Here is a 20246-nt window from a genome sequence, read left to right as displayed (position 1 = left end):
CGCTGAAGGGCTCCCCTGAGTACGCAAAGCCCACCCAGGGATTTTAAATACATTAGCAAATTGGTTATGGACTTCCATTATACCAGCAAAGTACCTTCACCGTCTCTTATAGGAATCAAGTCACAGCTTCTCCCACACTCAACGAGAGGGGGGTATACACAGATGTGATGCACTAGGGGTCACCTGGGTGTGTCGGTCACAGTGGCTCCCCCAAGCCCGCACAGCTGGTGGAGATCACGCCCAAGTTTCTGCCCAGGATCTCCACCCTCGCCACTCGGAAGGGCTGCTGGGATGCATGACGTTATGTCTGGGAAGCATGTGGGCATGCTGGAGTGGGTACGGTGCTGGGGGGGCGAGGCTCTTTATGTACTTCTCCCGAGGCCGCTGGTTCTGTCCCACTCAGCCTGCAAACGTGATCGGGGATCTGCCCCTTCTGGACTCACGGACGCCTCAGACGTCATCAGTTTTCTGGTGATGGAATTGCCCAGGTGTCAGAGCTTCTCAGAGAAACGCTCTTCTTCAGAGAGGCCTGGAGTTGGGGTTCCGAGGGGCAGCATTGGAGTGACGTTCAAAGGGCCCCTCGTCTGTAGTGTGCCCACTCTCTGCTCAAGGTCACACAAGGAGCAGCTCAGTTTTTTGGTTTGTTTGTTTGTTTGCTGGGGTCTTTTTGGTTTGTTTTTTAAAAAAAAATTTTTTTTTTTTTTTAGTTGTTGATGGACCTTGATTTTATTTATTTACATGTGGTGCTGAGAATGGAATCCAGTGCCTCACACATGCCGGGTCAGCGCTCGTCATGAGCCACTGAGCCACCGCCCAGCCCCGGAGCAGCTCAGTTTTCCTCTCAAAGGGCTCTGCATGTCGAGACCCCCCTTTTTCTCATAGAAATTTGTGGCTAATTTACAAAGAAGTCAGGAGTGACACAGGATTTGTTCTATATGCATTGACTCTGCAGATAACCAGACAGGAATGCTTTTCTCATGAAGCGAGGGGCCGCTTTGCATACCTGCTGGCTTGTCTGCATTACTTTTCTATTGCTGCTGTAAAAACATGCCAAACATTGGGTGCTGTTTTAAATGACAAACGTGCAGTTATTATTTGGCTGGAATTCCAGCCTGGGGATTGCTGGACTCAAGTCAAGGTGTCACATGCTGCACCCTTCTGGAGTCTCTGGGGCAGAATCATGCCTATTGGCTTGGGTTGGGAGTACCATCCAGTCCTCTGCGGTAGCTGGATCCACTCACTCCACCTAGGTCCTTCCTCCTTCTGCTTCATCCTCTTCTCTCAGACACAATCTTCTGCCTCTTTTGTCATTGCCGAACACTCATGTGATCTTCAGATTGGGCTCTTGGAAAATCCAGGAAAATCACCAGTGTGAGGTCAGTGCCCTTAAGCACACCTGCAGATTCCCTGATGCCATATAAGGTCACATCTTCATAGGTTTGGGGAGTAGGAAATGGACAACTTTGTGGGACATTATTCTGCCCATCACCCCATCTATCTAACTACCACACCCATGTCTGCAGGTATCTATCTATCCATCTCTCTATATCTGTCATCTATCAATTATCTGTCTGTGTATCATCTACGTATCATCCATTTATCAAATATCTATCAATTATCTATCATCTAGGGTTCTGCCTATCATCCATCAATCATCTGTCACCTGTGAATCCAACTATCACCTATCTATCATCTGTCTATCATCTAAGTATCTGCCCATGTCTATCAATCATCTCTCCATCACCTATGAGTCTGCCAATCACCTCTCACTTACGTATTTGACATTTGTGTTCTCTCCTCCTAGAGTGGAAGAAACCTGTGTCTTGGGTCTTACATCTATGTATCAGCCATTTCTGCTTCAGTTGTCTTAATTTCTACGGAAAATGAAATACTGCAGCAGAGATTTCCCAGTGGACCAGAGCTCATGAATGATAAAATTCATGCATCAGAGTATCAGTTCTCTGTCCCCCCCCTTTTTTTTTTGAAAAAAATCTGAAAAATATGGGGAAGTTCAGAAAGAGAAATACCAAACTTCTGGCAAATGATGAAAACAAAATTAATAATTATTAACATCTTTTCAGATTTGCCTCCAAGCCTTAAAAATAAAATAAATAAAACATTACCACATGTATTATATATGATATAATAAGTAAATGAAATATTAAATAAAAATAAATAACTGAAACATCACCATATGCGTTATATATAATATGTAGAGAATAAAAATAAAATTGAAAAACTAATGTTGTAGTTCCATGTACTCCACTCAAATCGTGTCAATCCATGATTTCATACTTCAACTAGAAAGCAATGCATCCATCGCTACCTCTAGTACTGTTTTGAGCCTTTGAAGCACCCATATAAACCTGCAGCAATTATCTGTCATCCATCAGCCTGGTTTTCAAGCTGGTTTTCAAAAGCATTATGCTTTTGAAAATCTCCTGGTACTAGGGTGCTCAGGCCCCTCCACTGGTCTCTGCTGTGGAGTGTGGCCCCAAGGGCCAGGTCCCCCCTTTCCAGTGCTCCCTGGGCTCACTGCTGTGGGGGTTTCTGATGCCAAGCATGCTTCACAGGGTCCTGGTGTGCCCCAGGTCTGTGTGGGCTCTTTGCCTGTTGGAGACACCGAGTATTTTTCCTGTGCGTTTTCTGTGACGAGCTTCTTTGAACTCCACATCTGGCCTTCTCCCTCTGTTCTGAACTTGAGACCTTTCTTCTGGGAATGTTTCTTTCCGCCTAACTTAGGGTTTCTTTCATCTGAAAATACATTTATTTCATCAGGGTTGTCGAAAAATATTTCTGCTGCTCACAGTTCCAGGGTGACTGTTGTTCCTCTGGGCACATCAAAGCCATCGTGGCATGGCCGCTGGTTTCCATTTTGTGGTGGAGAAGTCAGCTATTACTCAGCTCTCAGTCCACGTCTCTGCTTTTCAAAGTCTTTTCTCTCTGGCCACTTTCAAGATCTTCTTTTAATCTTTGGTGTTCCACAGTCTTTCTTTGATGTGGATAGGTGTACATGGCTTTTTATGTATTCCATTAGGAATCCAGGGAGCTTTTACGGTGTGCGAATTCATATCTCACTAGAAAATTCTCGGCTGTCCGTCTTCAAACACTGTCTCCCTCCCATTCTTCTCCCTCTATTTCTGAAGCATTGAAGTGATGTATCTTAGCTTTATCTTTCATCTGTCTCTCTTTAGCTTTTATTAACTTTGTTTCTTTCTGCTATAATTGGGACACTTTTTTCAGATATATCTTTAAAATTTCGCTCGTTTTCTTAATCTACTGAGTTAGTTTTTGTAAAGCTTTGTTGAAACATAATTGAGTTTTAATAAATTGTACATATTTAAAGCTCACAGTTCACTGTTTTGATTCATGGCTACACCTGAGAAACCAACACTACAACCTAGATATTGGACATATCCATCCCTCTCAAAGTCTCCTTTTCCCTGTTGTATTTCCTCCCTCCTGCCCACCCGCTGCCTCCCATCCCCAGTAACAACTCGTGTGCTTTCTGTCATTATAGATGAGTTTGTTCTCCTAGACTTGATAGGAATGGGAAGGTGTATAGATATTATATTATATGTAATCTATCATAGATACTGTATGCTGTTCTGTTTTGGCCTCACGGTTTTCGGCGGCGCGATCATCGTGAGGTCTGTCCACATTGCTGTGTACATCAGTTGTCCATTCCCTTGTATCATCGAACAGTGCGCCATTGGGAGGACAGGCCAGAATTTGTTCATTCCCTGGTTGGCAGACACAGGTTTGTTTCAGTTTGGGATTGTTGCAAAGAAAATGATGCAAACCCATATTCGAATAGCGTAAGTGCACCTGCTTGAACTTCTCTGGAGTGAGCCCCCAACAGTGGACAGCTGGGCCACACAGCAGGACCACCATCCCTTTATAAGCGCTTGCCTGGCACGTGTGAAGCCCTGGGTTCCAGTTCCAGCTCTGGAAAAAAAAAAAAAAAAAAAAAAAAAGAAGAAGAAGTTGCCAAACTGACTTCCGAGGAGGCTGTGTGTGGTCTCCTGTGTGTGCCAGTCTCTCCACATCCTTGGTGACACTCGGCCCGGCCACTCTCTGCAGTTCCAGTCATTGTGACAGGTGTGTAGCAGTACTCCTTGGAATTTGCTGATGATACCCAGAATCTTTTCATGTGCTTATTTGCCATTTGTCTGGCTTCTTTGGTGAAACATCTGTTCAAATCTTTTTTCATTTTAAAAAAAATGAGTCGTTTATTTTCTTATTGTTGATTTCAAGAATCCTTTATATATTCTAAGTCCTTTCTCAGACGTGTGAGTTGAAGCTCTTTTCTTCCAGCACATGGTTTATCTTTTTATAAAGAGCACACATCTTTAATTTGGCTGAAATTCTTTTCTCTTTTTGTTGATTTGCCTTCAGTGTCATAACTAAAAATGTGTGCCTAACCATGGTCACATAGATTTTCTCCTGTCTCCTCCTAATGCTTTGTACTTTTAGGTTTTATATTTAGGCCTATGATCCATTTTCACCTATTTTATATAATTTTTAAGATGTCAGATGGATTTTTCAGTGCCTTTGTTGATCCATTTGTCCATTTTGATGTAAATACCGTGCTGCCTGGATTAAGTCTCCTGACTTTAAGACTTAGTGTAAAGCTAAAGTGTTCGGGACAGCGTGGTATTTGCATCAGAATAGACCAAGATCAGTGGGACAGGACAGAGTGCAGAAAGAGTCCACAAGTGCTTGAGTTTTGGTAGAGGTTTTTCAGAGCTGGAGCTGGAACCCAGGGCTCTTCAAACCTCTATGAAACACATGCTCTTTCCAACAAATGGCGCCAGACCTGGAAATTTCTCCACCGATGAGGGAGCCTCTGAGGCCACCTGGCTGGCTCCTCTCTTTCAGGGACGCTGCTTCCTTGCTGGACATCCGAAGGCTTCAAAGGCACCAGCCCACCCATTTGTGCAGTATTTTACTTGAGGTGGTGATGGGGTTACCATCATGCCTCTTAACCAGAGGTGGCCCTCATTGACCCCCCTGCTTTCGTTGGTCTACTGAGTTTTAAATTCTGTTGTTATGGATATTATACTTTATTTCCAGAAATTTCCATTATTTTTCAAATCTGCTTGATAATTTTCCTGATATCTTAGTCTTTTTAAGTGTGTGTGTGTGTGTGTGTGTGTGTGTGTGTGTGTGTGTGGTGTATGGTGCTGGGGATTGAACCCAGGGCATTGTGCATGCGAGGCAAATGCTCTACCCACCGAGCTATATCCCCAGCCCTCTCTTAGTCTTTGCTTTTACTTTCAATCTCTTTTTTAAACACACTTAATACTTTGCATTTGATAATGCTGGCCAGTGGCATCTTGGCACGCCTGACTTGGCTTTGTGTATTAGCTTTCACTTATGGTTACTTGGTTCCTTGTTTGTGTTGGGGTTTTTGACAGTGAGTTGATGTTTTTGGAACTTTGACACTGGGTTGAAGATGGATTTCTGCAGTAAATATTTGTTTTGTTTCTGCTAGGTGCCTGGGGCCCTGCCAGACACCACTTTAAATGAAATTCCTGGCTTTAGATTTTTCCCAGTCTCCTGTGCTGTGTGAATTCAGTTGCAAACTTGCGTGAGGCTATTTTAGCCTTATGAAATTAACATGAGAGACTTCTCCCCATCTGCACTCAGGATAAGTTTTTAGTTGGGTTAGATTTTGATGTCCCTTGGGCAGGTGGTGGGGGTGGCAGTATTTAGCCCTAGTTTACCCACAAGTTGGTATACGACTTTCAGAGGGCTCAGCTCTAGGGAATGGGGTTTGTCTTCCACTCAGCTCTCACCTGGGCTCATTCTGGGCTGATGATAGACAAACGCCCTCCAAGTGAAGGCAACCTTGCACAGCCAGGTCTCAGTTTTCCCTTTACAGTCTAATAAAGATATTTTTAAAAAAATCAATACATTAGATTTTTGCACAATTTTTACAATTTAATCTGCATTTTCGTTTGTTTTCAATTGAAGGATGAGCATGGTGGTATTCAGTCTGAGTATTTAGCTCACTCTACTGTTTGAAATGAAATTCTTTTAAAAACCTTGCCTATGATTCTTTGTCATTAAGAAGTTGTGTTGTTTGATTTTCTTTTCTTTTCTTTTATTGAGCCGAATCTCCGTTGCCTAGGCTAGCCTCAAACTCCTGGGCTGACTTGGTCTTCTGGTGTCAGGCTCATGTAACGGGGACTGCACTTACGCACCGCCACGCCTGGCAAGAAGTACCTTGTTGTACTCAAAGGATGGACCTTTTCCTTTGTGATTCTTAATTTTGGGTCTTACCTAAGAAATCTTTCCCTACTATCAATCTCCCTAAATCACAAGTATACAAATATATGTTATGTTTTCTTATATGAATATGTATGCATTCACATTATCTATCTATCTATCTATACATATGGAAGGATTTATTTTTATTTTTGTTGTGCAGATAACTACGGACTGTGGGTCAACTATGACTTTTGATCTATTTTCACATGCCTTCATAGGCATAGTTTTATATTTTTAAGAGGATACATATATGCACATATATAGGAACATGAATATGTGCAGAGATTGTGTGTGGCCTGCTCACTGTACAATATCTATCTGGAATTTGCATGAAAAGCTTGCAGACCCTGCATGAGGCTACTTCCCTCATGTCTTTGCCACATTTTGGCTTCCCATTTATACTTGGAGTTTATTTCAAGGCCTTTCATTCAGTTTCATTCATCTCTTTGTCTTTTGCCAACTCCAAATACCACACTGTAATGAAAATGGCTGTTTTCATTAATGAAACTACATGGGTTGAGGAAGAGGGATTAGAAAATGCAGGATACATTTTCGGAGTGGAAATGGAAAGTTCATACTTGGATTCCTAATTGCCCTGACATTAAGTAGAGGCATAGAGATTCAGAGTGCTCACAAAATGCGTCTGCCAAGCCCCAAGCAAGCGCTGGACCATGGAATTGGATTTTATTGATTAATTTGTAACTGTGTACGGTGCTGTACGAAGCATGAACCACTCAGAGACTTGTTCCCGGAAGCTTCCGACAAATGGAACAGTGAGCTGTGGAGCCCCAGGTGAATGGAAATGAGTGCGGGGCAGCTGGGGGTCGCGTGGGAGACGGGCACACTGCAACCTGAACACCCAGGTGTTGCCGGAGGGGATGTGGCGGGGAGAAGCCAGGCCCCGAGCACGGGTCTGTACGGCAGCTTTCCTCCCAGGGCCTGTTCGTTCTTCATCACGGCACCATTTACTTAGAGATGAGCTGGCACTCTCAGCGACGAGAGTCAGCCTCTGAGCTGAGGTCCGTGCAGACCTGCAGACGTGGCCTCAGCTCACGTGGCCCCACCACTCATGGCTGCAGCCTGTGTCCTCCTGGCTGCAGTGCCTGAGCCTCACAGCCCAGATGCTGCTCTGTGGACCCAGGGGCTGGACTGTGCACCCTCCACCTGACCACTTGGCTTTTGTTGACCCTGTGGCATCAAGAGAGGAAGCGAGAGTGTGAGACCACCAGCCCTCCCCGGAGTGCGCACGTGTGAGGCCGGCCTGTGGCCCCACGCCTTCCTCTGGTCCATCTGCCCTCCCTAGGGAGGGAAGGGGTGTGGGGGCAGAGTAGCAGCATGGCAAACAGATTTCAGCCAGGTCCAGGATCACAGAAACCTCACCTGCCTCCTTTCTCCAACTTCCCACTGGACTCCAGTCAAAACGGACGTCCCTGAACTGGTGAACCTGGCTGATCAGCCTTCAGGGCTCTGCTGGGCTGGCCTGGCCAGAAGGTGTGTTCCTGCCTGGTGTCCAGGAGGCCTGTGAGCAAAGGCATCCTGCTGGGCTCTGGAGGGCCTGTAATGTAGGCTCCAAACCCACAAGGCGGGGCAGAGATGAGCAGAGCCGAGGAGTCGGATTTGGAACCTGGACCTTAAGGGGCAGCTTATTAAAGAGATGTAGTTACTAAAGAGCTCAAAGTGGCAAATTAGATGTAAACGTAAAGCTGGATTGATCTTAAAGCAGCGAGAGTAAAGTAAGAAAGGGAAAGGACTTGGTGACAGAGGAGACCCTGCGGCTGTGAGGACTCGCATACCCAGCACTCTCCAGCTGACCAGAGTCGGTCTTTCAGGAGAAGGGAGCTCTCACCTGAGGCTGGGTCCCTGGGACCTAGGCTGGGGGCCTCTGAGGAGGCTGGGAGGTGTGAGGAGGTAGACCTGGGCGAGGGTGGAGGAGCAAAGGCCTGACCTTGTGGGAGCTCTGGCGTGAATTGCACACTGCCAACTGTCCTGCTTGGAGGCAAGGGGCTGACCTGGTGCATCCTGTCACGGTCGATAATGGCGAAGAGTCTCTTCCGTGCAGGTAACACTGGCTCTCACTGGTCAAGACAGTCCTTTGGAGATGGGGGCACATACATCCCCTGCACAATAGGGGGACAGCTGTGCAGCCTGGGGAAGGTGCCTGATGGGCCCCAGCACTTGCCATGCTCGAGGGTCTCACCTGACTGTTGATGGAGGCCAGTGTGCAGAAGCTGCCCAGCCTGGCCAAGGTTCCCAGGGGCTGCCCAGTGAACCCTCTGGGAGAATCCAGAAGAGGAGGAAAGACCCTGTCTGGGGTGAAGCGACATACTGTTTTGAAAACAATGTCAAAGTCCACCTGGGCTCTCCCCAAGGGCAACAGGGACCAAATTGCACCTTGCTGTGATCTGAATTCAGGCTGGGACTCTCCCTGCAATCTCCTAGTTATTTTGATTGAGCTGAGTTCCAGGGGTTCAAACTGTGCCACTCTTAACACCTGCAAGAGCATGGCGGTCCCCCTGACTGGGGCAAAGGTGACTCACAACACAGAACTCTCTGCACATGACCCCCTCCCTTCCTCCCTTTGTCTCTGCACCTTGACCTCACTCTTCACCCAGCCCTGCAGAAGCCCCAACTGGATCAGGCTTTGGGATGAGCCAACAGCAGGCTGTCTTCCCACCCTGGCTCAGAGAGAACTTTCAGGAACCTGTGGTCTTGACCAACAGGGAAGCCTGCTATAAAGAGGGAGCTAGATGCCCTGGGTAGTGACAGGTCCCACACCGGACAGGGGAGACAAGCTTGTCCCCTAGACACCCTGCAAGGCTGGACACAAAGCCACTCTCTCATTTTTGCTGCTAGTATAACACACAAGACGCCACATTCTGCAGATTTTATCTAACGCTCTGCAGGCAGCCCTGGTGACCCGGAGACTGTGGCCACATCCAGGCAGCAGCTCAGACAAGCTGGGAAAGGCGAGTGGCCAAGCAGGTTTCCTCACCTTCTCCCCAGCAGGTTCTGAGAACTGTGGGAGTCAAGTTCTTGTGAACTGAGACTCGGAACCGGAAGCAGGTTCTTGCGCTTGACCAGGTAGCTAGAAGCAGTACAAAGATCTTTCAAACGCGCTTAGTGCACGTGGCAGACGCTCTTCTCAGTTGGTTTCCCTGCAAGATGGGGTGCTTGATTAGATAGTCTGTTATAGGGTTGCACATTGCTTTAAGTAAAATATTGTGAACCTGCATCCTAGTAAATACGTAGTTGTTCGTTTACAAATTTTGCAAACATTCTCCTCTTTAGCACGATGTATGCTGTGCATCACAGAGCTTGTTCCAGTAGGAAAGCTGAGGTCCAGGGTAGGGTAAGTGTGAGTAGGAGCCCTGAATTCTTCTTTCTCCAAACATGTCATGCCCTCCCTCTGGGAGGCGAATACTCTGGTGGACCACGAGATCAGGTAATCAGAAGAGCTCCTCCTCACGGACCTGGAGACTGGTGCTGTCCTTTGTGCTGGTCTCAGCCATTTGTGGCTATTTGAATTTATTAAAATGACAAAATTTAAAACTTGGTTTCTCAGACACGTTGACTACATTTCAAATGCTCAACAGTCACAAGAGTTAGTGGCCGTCACGTTGGTCAATGCGGATTACAGAACATGTTCACAGGGGCATCTGTTCAGCAAGAAGAGAGGCCACACAGCTCAGGGCTTGATCGCAGCAGCTGACCTTCCCAAAGCCTGTCCCAGCAGCCTGGGGAGCTTCGGGAAGCACTACCTCGCTTAGTCCCTCTAGGTCCTGAGGCAGGGCTGAGGGCTGAGGGGGGTGGACCAGCGAGAGTCCAGCCCTGAGTTCTCCCAGGGTCGGTCCTGACTTGCGGGACACGCGCCGTCCAGGCTAGTTCATGCACATGTGCTTCTTTGTCCTGCAGGTATGAAGGGACTTTCTGGCAGAGCCGTGCTCCCTTGAGAGCCAGCAGACTGCGCAAGCCCCTCTGGGTGCCAAGAAGTTGCCCCCGTCTCCGGTTGGAGGGGCCAGAGCCACACGGGACCCTCAGGAACTCAGGTAACACTCCCCTTGGAGGTCAACGCAGCCTGGGCAGATGGCGGGGATGCAGCCGGCCCCACTCCAGTAGGGGTCAGGTGCATGGGGGACGGCAGCAAAGGTGGACACCTGTGAGATGAGGAGAGGGTTGGTGAGCAGTCCCCGCACATCCTGGGGCCAGGCCCTCCACTGGGCAGAGCTCCTCCAGAGCCTGGCGCAATAGGAGCCAGACCGAGTGGTTCTGTGAGAACCACTGGTGCCAGACTTGCCCGGGAGGCAGGAAGGCTGCCCCTTCCAGCTCAGAGGGAAGAGCAGGAGTTCCTGGGGGCTGCCTCCAGAGGGGCCGTTCTAAGCTGCAAAGACCGAGATCCAGGGCAAGTCACTTAACATCTCTGGAACTCTGTGTCCCCTCCCCTCGCCCCTCCCCAGCAGCAGTGAGCCCAGCCTGGGCCTTGCTTGCTGAGGTTGACTGGGAAGAAGGAAGACTGTCTGCGAGAGGCTGCGGCCCCATCTGGCCAGCAGTGACTGAATCACCATCTCTCTGTGGCCCATTGTTGCCTCTTCGGTTCGAGGGCCGACCCTGGACTGTCTGAAGTCCGAGGTTTCTGGTCCTTGGGAATGTGCGTGGGGCACCTTCTGCTCCACCTCTGGACAGCACCGGAGGCCACCACAGACAGAAGGCACTCGCTCCCCTCCTTCCCCCATCCCTCAGCCCCAAGCCCTCATGGTAGGGGAGGACCAAGGCCAATGTTGTTACCCAGAATTGAATCAAGGTGGGTCTTTGCTCTAGCAGTTGGACAGAGAGATGTCAAGGCAAAAGATATATTTTTAAGGAATGTCAAGGATCAAGGTCCTGGGGAGGAGGTGGGGGGAGACGGAGATGCGTTCAGCACCCCAGCGCGGCTCTTTCTTGCCCTCATCTGCGTGGCCTTGCTCCTTGCTCCTTGGAGCTCACACGGGCTGCACTCGGTGAGCCCCATGTCCAACCACGGAGGCATCTCAGGGCCAAATACGTGTACACCAGCAAGACTGCAGGCTCCCAGACCAAGAGCCAAAGAACCAGTGTCACTCTCTGCTTTGTCACTGGGCCTTCCTGTGACGGTGGCAGGTGACATCAATGTCACCTTCTAGACACTCTACATATGCCCTCTTCCCTCCATCCAGAGCTTCCTCCACCTGCAACCTGCCACTGGGCATCCAGGTCAGCCTGGCTCTCTCTGAACGGCAGGACATAGCTCAGTCTCTGGAGGGTGAGTCGGTGTTACTGTTGGGGCACAAGGCCGCCACGCGAGAGGGAGCCCCTGTGGGAGCATGGTCCTTGTGGCTAGCTCCTTGCTCCTTGTTTCCATGGACCCTGGCTTTCCTTCTCCCTGAATCTTCTACTCCTCGGTGTAGAACCACAGTGAGAGCTGCTGTGGGAGCCTCTGGGGTTGGGCAGAGCGGTGGGCACAGCCGTGTCGGCCCAGGTGCTTCCCAGGGGGTCCTCATTGTTCCCCGTGTGGCACTCCCATCTGGAACTCTGCCAGTTGACCCAAGTGGTGGGAGTCTCCCACCAGCTGGCTCCCTTCCCAGCACCTGCAAGACGGGAGGGAAACCCACGGGCCTGTCTCTGTCCTTGGGCGGCACTGTGCCCCTGCAGGGAGGAAGAAGAATCCCTGCTCCGATGACGGACGGAGGGTGACAACGGAGGCTGGCTGACTCCTGGGCTCACGTCTCACTGCGAATGACACAGGTGGCCAGTGAACGTGCACGTGGGGTCTCTGATTAAATGGCATTGAGCCCTGTCCAGTGCCTTGGCCACACAGAGGCCAGTGGCTCCAAGGGCTCACCAGAGACCAGGGGAGCTGCATGACCTCGCCCAGCACCGTGCCCAGTGTGACATGGTAAGGGCTTTTGCTGTTCAGTGGAGGGCCAGGCCACCTCCGTGAGTGTGGGAGGACAGACACACAGGGGCAGTTCTCTGGAAAGTTGGGTGTGGGAGAACAGGACGGAGGCTTTCTGGACAGGGATCGGGCACGTGCAGGCTCCTGACCAGGAGGGAGGGCTCTGGGGAGGCAGGGAACGTGCGGCTGACGTGCAGGTTGGGCCTGGCACAAGTGGTCGCAGGCCCCAGCGTTTCTATTGGGCGTGGGCAACTGTGCCGGTTTCCCATGGCTGCTATAAGCAGCTGCCTCACGTCTGGTGGCTCTGGGCAACCAAACCTTATTCTCTTACAGTTCTGGGGTCCCGGAGCCTCGCCGGCCCTCCAGAGGTTCTGAGGAGGGCACTTTCTTCCTCCCCAAGCTCTGGGGCTCTGGGCGTTCCCTGGTCTGTGACCACATCATCCCAGTCTTTGGCTCCATTTCCACATGGCTTCCTCCTTTGCGTCACTGTGGGTCAGACTGCCCTCCGACTTTCTCTTATGTCGTTAGATTTAGGGCCCACACTAAATCCTGTGTGTCTCATCTTGAGAACCTTGAATTAATTCCTTCTGGAAAGTCAATCGGTCAACCATAAAACTGACCTTTCGCCGAGTAAGAGCGTCTCTGCAGGTTCCTTGGGTTAGGACTTGGGGGGACTATTCAACCTCCTTTGCAGCTTCTCCCCACCCGGGCTCGTGGAGGTGACCTTAAAGCATGTTTCTAAATGAACGCGGAGGCAGCACACACAGACACTGCACGTCCAAGGGTGTGCATCCGGGGCTCCCAATGTGCGTCGGCAGTTTTTGCAGAAAGTGGATTATAAACCTAAACCATAAAAACAGAACCAACCCTCTTGCCAGCAGCAGGACGTGTTCCACACTGGGAAGCAGTCGTCCAGGTGACGAGATAGCTTCAATCTCAACGGCTCTGAGGCCCGTCATTTCCCTCTAGGGAGAAGACGTGAGGCAGGCTGCCTGGGCCTCTGCGTGCTGTGTGCATGGTGCCCACCAGAGCTGAAATCCAGCTGCAGCCCGTGTGTCCAGCCTTTCCCCCGGCCCTGGCCACAGGACTGTGCTGGGCCAAAGCAAGTGATGCCTGCTGGCTCTGCTTCTCCTCAGGGGTACCCTCCTCCCAGCACCATGGCAGGTGCTGACTCTACCTAATAGGAGCACGTCATGCCTGGCTTGCTTGAGGGGACCCAGAAACCCTGAGGGGAGCAGGGAGATGCTTCTTCCTCTTAAAAGCCTATCTCAGCCTCAGGACAGAGTCTTGTGCCCACCCAGCAGGACCAGTGGAGGAGCCCCAGAGATCCTGAGGCTCCTTCCCTTTGGGGGAACCGGTTTCTACACACTTCCTGTCTTGACACCAGCACTTCATGGCTTTGTCACACCATGATCCCAAGAGCAAGGTCCAGCGCCAGTGAAGGACTATGTCCAGACCCAAACAGAAGCAAAACTTTAACACAGAGATAAGAAAGCAGAGGCCAGCCATCACCAATTCCTGTTGGGAGCCTAGGTCCCTCTCCCACTCACGTAGGCGACAATGCCCAGGGAACAGCCCGCAGTGGTGACAAATGTCTGTGCTTTCATGTTTATTATTGGAGCAGTAAGTTGAGCTAGAAGCCCGGTCCCTCGGTCCCTCTTGCCCCTTTTCAAAGGCCTCCAGCCCCAGCAATTATCAAGGATGTGGAGGATGGACCCTGGGGGCAGCAGCAGGAGCCTGCAGATGTGGTGGAAGCAGTGGCACAGGGAGAATTAATCACCTCTGTTCCTTATTGAAGTGTCAGGGAGGGACCAGGGAAGGCCGATCGTGCTGCCTGCAAGCTGGGGTCGACAGCTCGTGATGGACATGGAGTTCGAGAGAGAAAGAGTGCATCAGAATAAACACTGCCCGGAACCAAGGGAGCAAGAGGAGTTGATTATACCACCTGCCAATCTCAATATTTCACAGCAGAGTGACAGGCACCCCTGAGGCCCTGGCCGTTAGTTAAAAGACCAAATGCTGTAACTTCAAAGGCACCTAAAGCTGGGCCTTGGTCGGCCCCATTTATAGACAGCCTGCTTGGAGCTTCCTTGACCTGGCAGGTCCTGGTGGGGAGATCAGAGCCGGATGACCCTCCATCCGTGGCTGGGGAACCCCTTCACTCTGTGCGAGTGTGTGTTGTGGGGAGGGAGGGCGACCTCTTTCCCACGGGAGGACAGTGAGGAGGGGTCTGTCCTAGGTGACCTGTAATGCTGGAACTCTGGGAACCTGATGGACTCCAACAAAGAAATGAGAATGATCTTTGAGGAAGGGGATTGGCCCGTTAAAAGGTAGGACAACCGTCAGTCTTGACGACCATTAAACCTGATACGCCAGCCCATGAGGAGGACGTTCACAACAGTGCTCAGCAGCACCTGTGTCCAGGGGCGGCCATATGTCCTAGCGAATTTTTTTTTTTGTCTTCTTTATATTTTGGAGATTCTTCCTGTCAATAACTTAGGAAGATGAGAGAGAGAGGATGTTTTTTAAAAAATGTTTTTTTCAAAAGATGTTTAATTTCCCTCTTCTCTAGACTATTCCAATAGCTTGGTACTAATCATTTGAATTAACAGATGGCTGTGTGGTGAAGTCATCTGCAAGCAGGACAGAGGAGTTATGAGGGATAAAGACCTAATTTATGAGATTCTACATAGATCAGAGCCGTGGGACACTCCCGAGGACGTTTTCTTTCTTAAACCTAAACCCAGGAGTCCCTCCCAGACAAGTTTCCAGCAAGGGGTCAGATGGGGCAGACCAGAACTTTCTCTTTAGTTATTAAGCACCGTGGGCACATCAGAGACCCCAGCTAACTGTGACCGGGAATGTGCAGGCAAGTCACTGCTTCCAAGAATGTCCTTCCTTGTCCACATTCACTTGAGGGTCAGGCTGTGTGTGCACTGGGTGGGAGCCACCTGGTCTCACTGAAGGGACAGGTGCTTGGACATGAAGTCACTGAGTGTCCCAAGGAAAGGAAGCATCTATCTTATACTCCAAACGGTCTGCAGGGGACACCCCAGTCACGAGATGTGCTGACTAAACCAGGGTGCGTGGGACCCTCCCCTAAATTCAGACGCCTCTCAGTTCTCTCTCTCTGCCTCCATCCAAGCCCTTCCTGTTAATTTTCACAGTCCATGTACAGGGGTCCCCTCTGACTCAAGGCTCTACTTCCCACCTGCCATCAACTCACTGTGGCCTGAAAATGTCAAATGAAAAATTTCAGGAATAAGCAATTCGTAAGTTTGAAATAGCTTTTATTCAGTATATTGCTATCATGGTTCTATATGATCATCAGTCATCATGGTTAATCTCTTTGTATGCCTAATTTACAAATTAAACTTTATGGTAGGCAGGTAGGTATAGGGAAAAGCAGAGTCGATGTGGGGCTGGGTGTGTCTACAGTTCCGGGCAGCCCTGGGGTCCTGCAAGATAGCCCCTGTGGATAAGGGGTTGCTGTAAATTGACCGCCAAATGTTAGAAGTCATGAATTTGATGGAGTGACCGTTGGAAACCTGCATGATTCACACTCGTGGGCGGAGTCAGGCTGGGTGACAAGAGAACACTAGCCAGGGTGATAACTCCAAGAGGGAGGTGGCTGACCCAGGTTCAACGAGAAGCCCCTGGAAAACCAGTGAAATGCTACAATGTGCTTTTGGGGGAAAAAAGCATCCTTCTTGATGTTCTTGCTATGAAAATAAATGGGAAGTGAGGGGTGGCTGCTTGGACCACCCCACAATTTTGTGTAAAAATGTACTCCGTCCTCGTCCCTACAATTAACTCTGTTTTAATTTTTAATTTTATTTGTTTTAATTAGTTGCACATGACATACATTTATCCATTTTGATAGATCATACCTAAATAGAGTGTAATCTCTTATTTTTCTGACTATACATATTGCAGGATACAATGAACTCTTGTTGACTTTAACAACTCAAAGCTTGGCGCTGAGGGTGGATTTTTATTTGATCTTTATAGGCTTGACAGTTTATTTTCACAACATTTGGTCGCACTCATTTTTAGGATAAATTCTCGGATGTTAATTCCTTCCTACATACTGTGGAATTCTGGTCCCCATTGTGAACGGGTTAATTTTGCCTAATGTTCCCCCAGTTGCAATGAGCTGAGTTAATTAGGATGCTCTTTACCAAGTTGAAAGGCATCTCTGCTGCCTTGTACCCAGGTGCCCCGCTGACCTTGTAGCTTAGAGACTCACAGTCCTCCTCCATCTTACGAATCATCTCATGCCACCCCAGTTTTGAAGATGAAAGTTCGGGGGAGATAAAGGTAGCAACTGAGCAGGAGGATGTCACCTCACCGCCACGTCTTTTAGCCCAGAGTCCTGACACTGGAGTGGGACCATTTCCAAGGACAGCCTCCAAGGCAAAAATCACCTGGAGTCTGGTGATTTGAAGATCCTGCACACCCACCACCAGGGTACGATTTGCATGCAGAACAGAACTGTTCACACACAATCTATTCGAGGCCTACTGAGATAAAAGAGGGGGAGTGCAAAGGCCCTCCCTGCATCCGTCGGGTTGTCTGAAGATGAACAAGCCCTCCCACAGAAGGCGGGTGGGAGAGTCCCCAGTGGCCCTGCCTTGCTGTAAGGCGAGAGCCATTTGGTTTTAGCATTAAGCCTCTAAAACTGTGATGACATCTTAATGGATTGGTTTGTTGTGCTGGGGATTGAGCAAGGTAATGAAGTTGTGTCCTCCTGGGCCAGGGGAGGGCCGTGGGGCCCAGGGGGGTTTCTACCCTCACCTGGAACACCTAAGTCTTTGAGCACCTGCCCCGGCATGGGGGTGGTCCCCCCACCCAAGTGATTACTCCATGCCAACCTGGTCCAGCTGGCGCCAGTCGGCCAAAGACCATCCCTTCAGCCTGCCGTGGAATGTTCTCGTCTCCGCCTGTTCCCCAGTCAGGGTCTCCCTGGAGCAGAGCAGCGTGGCTCCCGCGTGTGTGGGCTCACGTGGCTTGTGTTGTTTTTCGTTAGAGAAAGACACTGAAATCCCACAGGTCCACACAGGGCTGACCCGCCTGAGCAAGAGCCCCGTGACTCTCCTTCGCTGTGGGTGCATGACTCGGACGGGGCCGCTGCTCTGAGTGAGAGCTCTTTCCAGACGTGGGCAGTGGGGTGGGCGCCGATGCTGCAGTTCTTTGGGACCTGGAGTGGGATGTTCTCTCTCCAAGAGCCTAAAGCCCCTCGCACAGCTTGTTACCGTTCTCTTGACATCGCGGTTATTGACCCTGGGCTGCAAAAAGAATCTCGTAATTAGGTCTGCCCTGTTTTTGTGTTTGCGTGTACATCTCTTTCTGGCTGATGACATATCAGCTTTTTATTATTATGATGATTATTGAAATCCCTGTGTTAAAAGGACCTGTTCCATTAACTGAGACCAGTTCTATTTACTCCGATGCTGGGATACATTAAAACATTCCGTGGTAGAAAGAGTGCTCTTATATATTTCCTTAGAAACGCATTTTGCGGCACTGAACAGAGAACATTGATGTGGTTGAGGTTAATTATTTGGGCTTTTGCTGGGCACATTGGAAGTCGTGCCGCTTCTCCCGGTACACAGACTAAAATTGGAACGCGGAAGAGGAGCTGAGCATGGCCCTGTGCCCGATGACACATCTGAAGTCATATTGATTGAGGGAGATGTTTTATTGAACGATAAGAACTACATTGAGTTTATGGGTTTGCAATTTCCTGCAGCTGGCATGGCTTATAACAGTCAACACCGCGAGGTTCAGGGCCACATTTCCAAGGGAGGTTTCAGAAAACTCTCTAAAACCTAGGAAGCTTATCCACATTTCATCCCCCAAACAAACTTGTGTAACTTTCATTCTCGTTGTGCAGACAGAGAAACCGAGGCTCAGGGAGGCGTCCAGCACCTGGGAATGCGGTGTTGGCGGTGTGGATTCATGTCGTCCGCGAACCCCCTCCACAGCCATTGTGCCCACAGGTGGCCTGTGAGCTTACTACCCCGTCTCTCCTCCAGGCTCACGGACAGAAAGCTAAAATACATTCATTTTAAAAGAAATGTTTACCACTATTAAACATGGAGAACGTTCACGAAGGGAACGTTAGGAAGATGATGCATTTCGGTGAATAAATTCCAGTGGGAATCTGCTGCGAACAGAAGTCTACCAGCTCTTGGGACATTCCCACTGCTAGAAAGAGATCTGCAAGGCCAGGGAGACCTCACGGCCACGTCGGTGTCCAGTGAGGGCTTCCTTCCTTCTATGATCAGAAGAGTCAACTAAAATAGGAAACAGCGTCATTTAGGTGTGTTTGACTCTGTGCTTGTGACCCACCTAAGATCAGGCCTCTCCCTGGCCTCCAGGGGGTCCCTTCCCTGAGACTCTTGTTCTGCCAGGTCCCCTTTTCTCTGTCCATGGGCTCGTCCTGGGCTTGTGGCCGACCTAGTCCTTCCCTGGCTTTGGTAGGGTTAGGGTTAGGGACTCACACCCAACAGAGCCAACTGCAGAGGCCTCGGGACACCCTGCCACACCCTCCTTCTCGGGCTCACCAAGGTGGGGTCCCCAGCAGCTTTGGAAGTGCAGGTCTAAGTTCTGAGGCACTGCCCGGGGGTCCGCTGCAGGGGAGCTGCCTGTGCCGAGGTGGCAGTATGTGCCCGAAGGTGAGAGGTGACCTGGTCTTTCTTCTGAAACCAAAGAGGCCCCAAGGCAGGATTAGGGCAGGGGCAGAGCATCACATTTGGGTTTTACAAAGATCACCATGAGAACAAGGTACCAGGGCTGAGGAGGACGGAGCAGGAACAAGGAGCCACGGGTGGTGGCCCACCAGGTTCACCCTTAGAAAGAGCTTGGGCAAAGCGGTGCCCACCCAGAGAACAAGAAAGGTCACATTCGTCTTTAGTGACACTTGAAACTGAGGACAGCGCTTCTTCCAACGCATCATCATGCGGTGGTCGAAGCTCTCGCCCGGCGTGGCCCCTCCGCAACCCAACACCCTCCCAGATAGAAATGAAGTGGGGTTTGGGGTGCATCTGCTGCACGTGCAGTTGTGGGACTCAAGCCCCCTGCACATCACGTTGGCTCGAGGACAGTTGTCCCTCCACACTGTTGACTGTCCATCCATCTCAAGCTGGTGACCAGGGATAGGGACTCTGGGTGGGAAGGCTTCTGGATGCCACCCTTCTCTGCTGACCAGGAGACTGGGCATCTCCTGGGCTTCGCTCTGCCTGGGGGTCCATCTGATGCTTCCTGTCGCCTCAGCCCCAGCAGAGGGTCCCTCTGGGGAAGACCCTGGAGGAAGAGTCACTGAGAGGAGGGGTCTCTGGGTGCCATGCTGTGCCCTTCTAATAGGACTCCCAAACTGGTCTCAGGTTCTATTAGAGCAGCTTCCCTTTCCTCCACCTCATGGGGCTTCATCTTCTGAACCCAAGGCGGGCGAGGGGCTGCCTTTGGTGCCGGGCCTGGGGGCTGCCCCGCCCGCCTTGCTTCTCCCAGGGTCTGTTCCCCTTCTGCCCCAGGAAGCAGGGGCACCATTCAGGGAGCAAGAACGTGGAGGTTGATGAGACTATTTTTCTTTTTAGATCACAGAGAAGTTGAGTTTCTCTTGACCAAACTTTAAGTCCACTGGGCGCAATTTGATGTTCTCTCCAAATATTAATAGATTTGTTCCTCAGCAGAGGCACGATGTCTCAGCCTGCTCCGGGAGAGTCTTGTCACTGTAAAGGACACAGAGCCACGCAGGACTTCCTCTGTGCCTAGCCAATTCATTAGACCCGGTTAGCAATTTGCAAAAGAGATTAATTGATTTGCAGGCTGCTGAGGCCCGAGTGTTACTCAGTTGCCTCCCAGCAAGCTCAGAGAAGCCTAGCCTCGGGGGACTCAGAAAGCAAACAGCAGTATGCGAGCTTTCGTCAAAGACTGAGCAGCGTCCTCATTCCTCATGGTAAACAGAAGCCAGAGAGATGAATTTCTCAGTACCTTCTGGCTTAGGTTGGGATTTGGGGTCACAGTCTAGACTCCCTGGATAAAATGAGAAGGCTCACAG

General features: G+C 50.2%; 1 protein-coding gene across 11 annotated transcripts in view; it reads left to right on the top strand.

Annotated features, from left to right (window-relative positions):
- The window catches only part of Znf831 (zinc finger protein 831), an 81479-nt gene that overhangs the window by 28532 nt on the left and 32701 nt on the right, over positions 1-20246 (top strand). For 7 of the 11 annotated variants that reach the window (XR_007107276.1, XM_047541779.1, XM_047541780.1 and 4 more), the window contains exon 4: positions 10189-10322. Coding sequence is in view for 10 of the 11 variants with exons in the window: in XM_047541779.1 (XP_047397735.1) it covers positions 10189-10322 (134 nt within the window). In the remaining variant the exon portion in view is untranslated. Of the gene's footprint in view, positions 1-10188; positions 10323-11465; positions 11552-11940; positions 12173-16400; positions 16576-20246 lie in introns of those variants that run through there. The other 4 variants (XM_047541786.1, XM_047541782.1, XM_047541785.1 and 1 more) reach the window with 3 other exon arrangements.

Source organism: Sciurus carolinensis, chromosome 2 (assembly GCF_902686445.1).
Source record: "Sciurus carolinensis chromosome 2, mSciCar1.2, whole genome shotgun sequence".
In the NCBI taxonomy this organism is placed as follows: Eukaryota; Metazoa; Chordata; class Mammalia; order Rodentia; family Sciuridae; genus Sciurus; species Sciurus carolinensis.
This window is presented reverse-complemented; position numbering and strand designations above follow the sequence as displayed.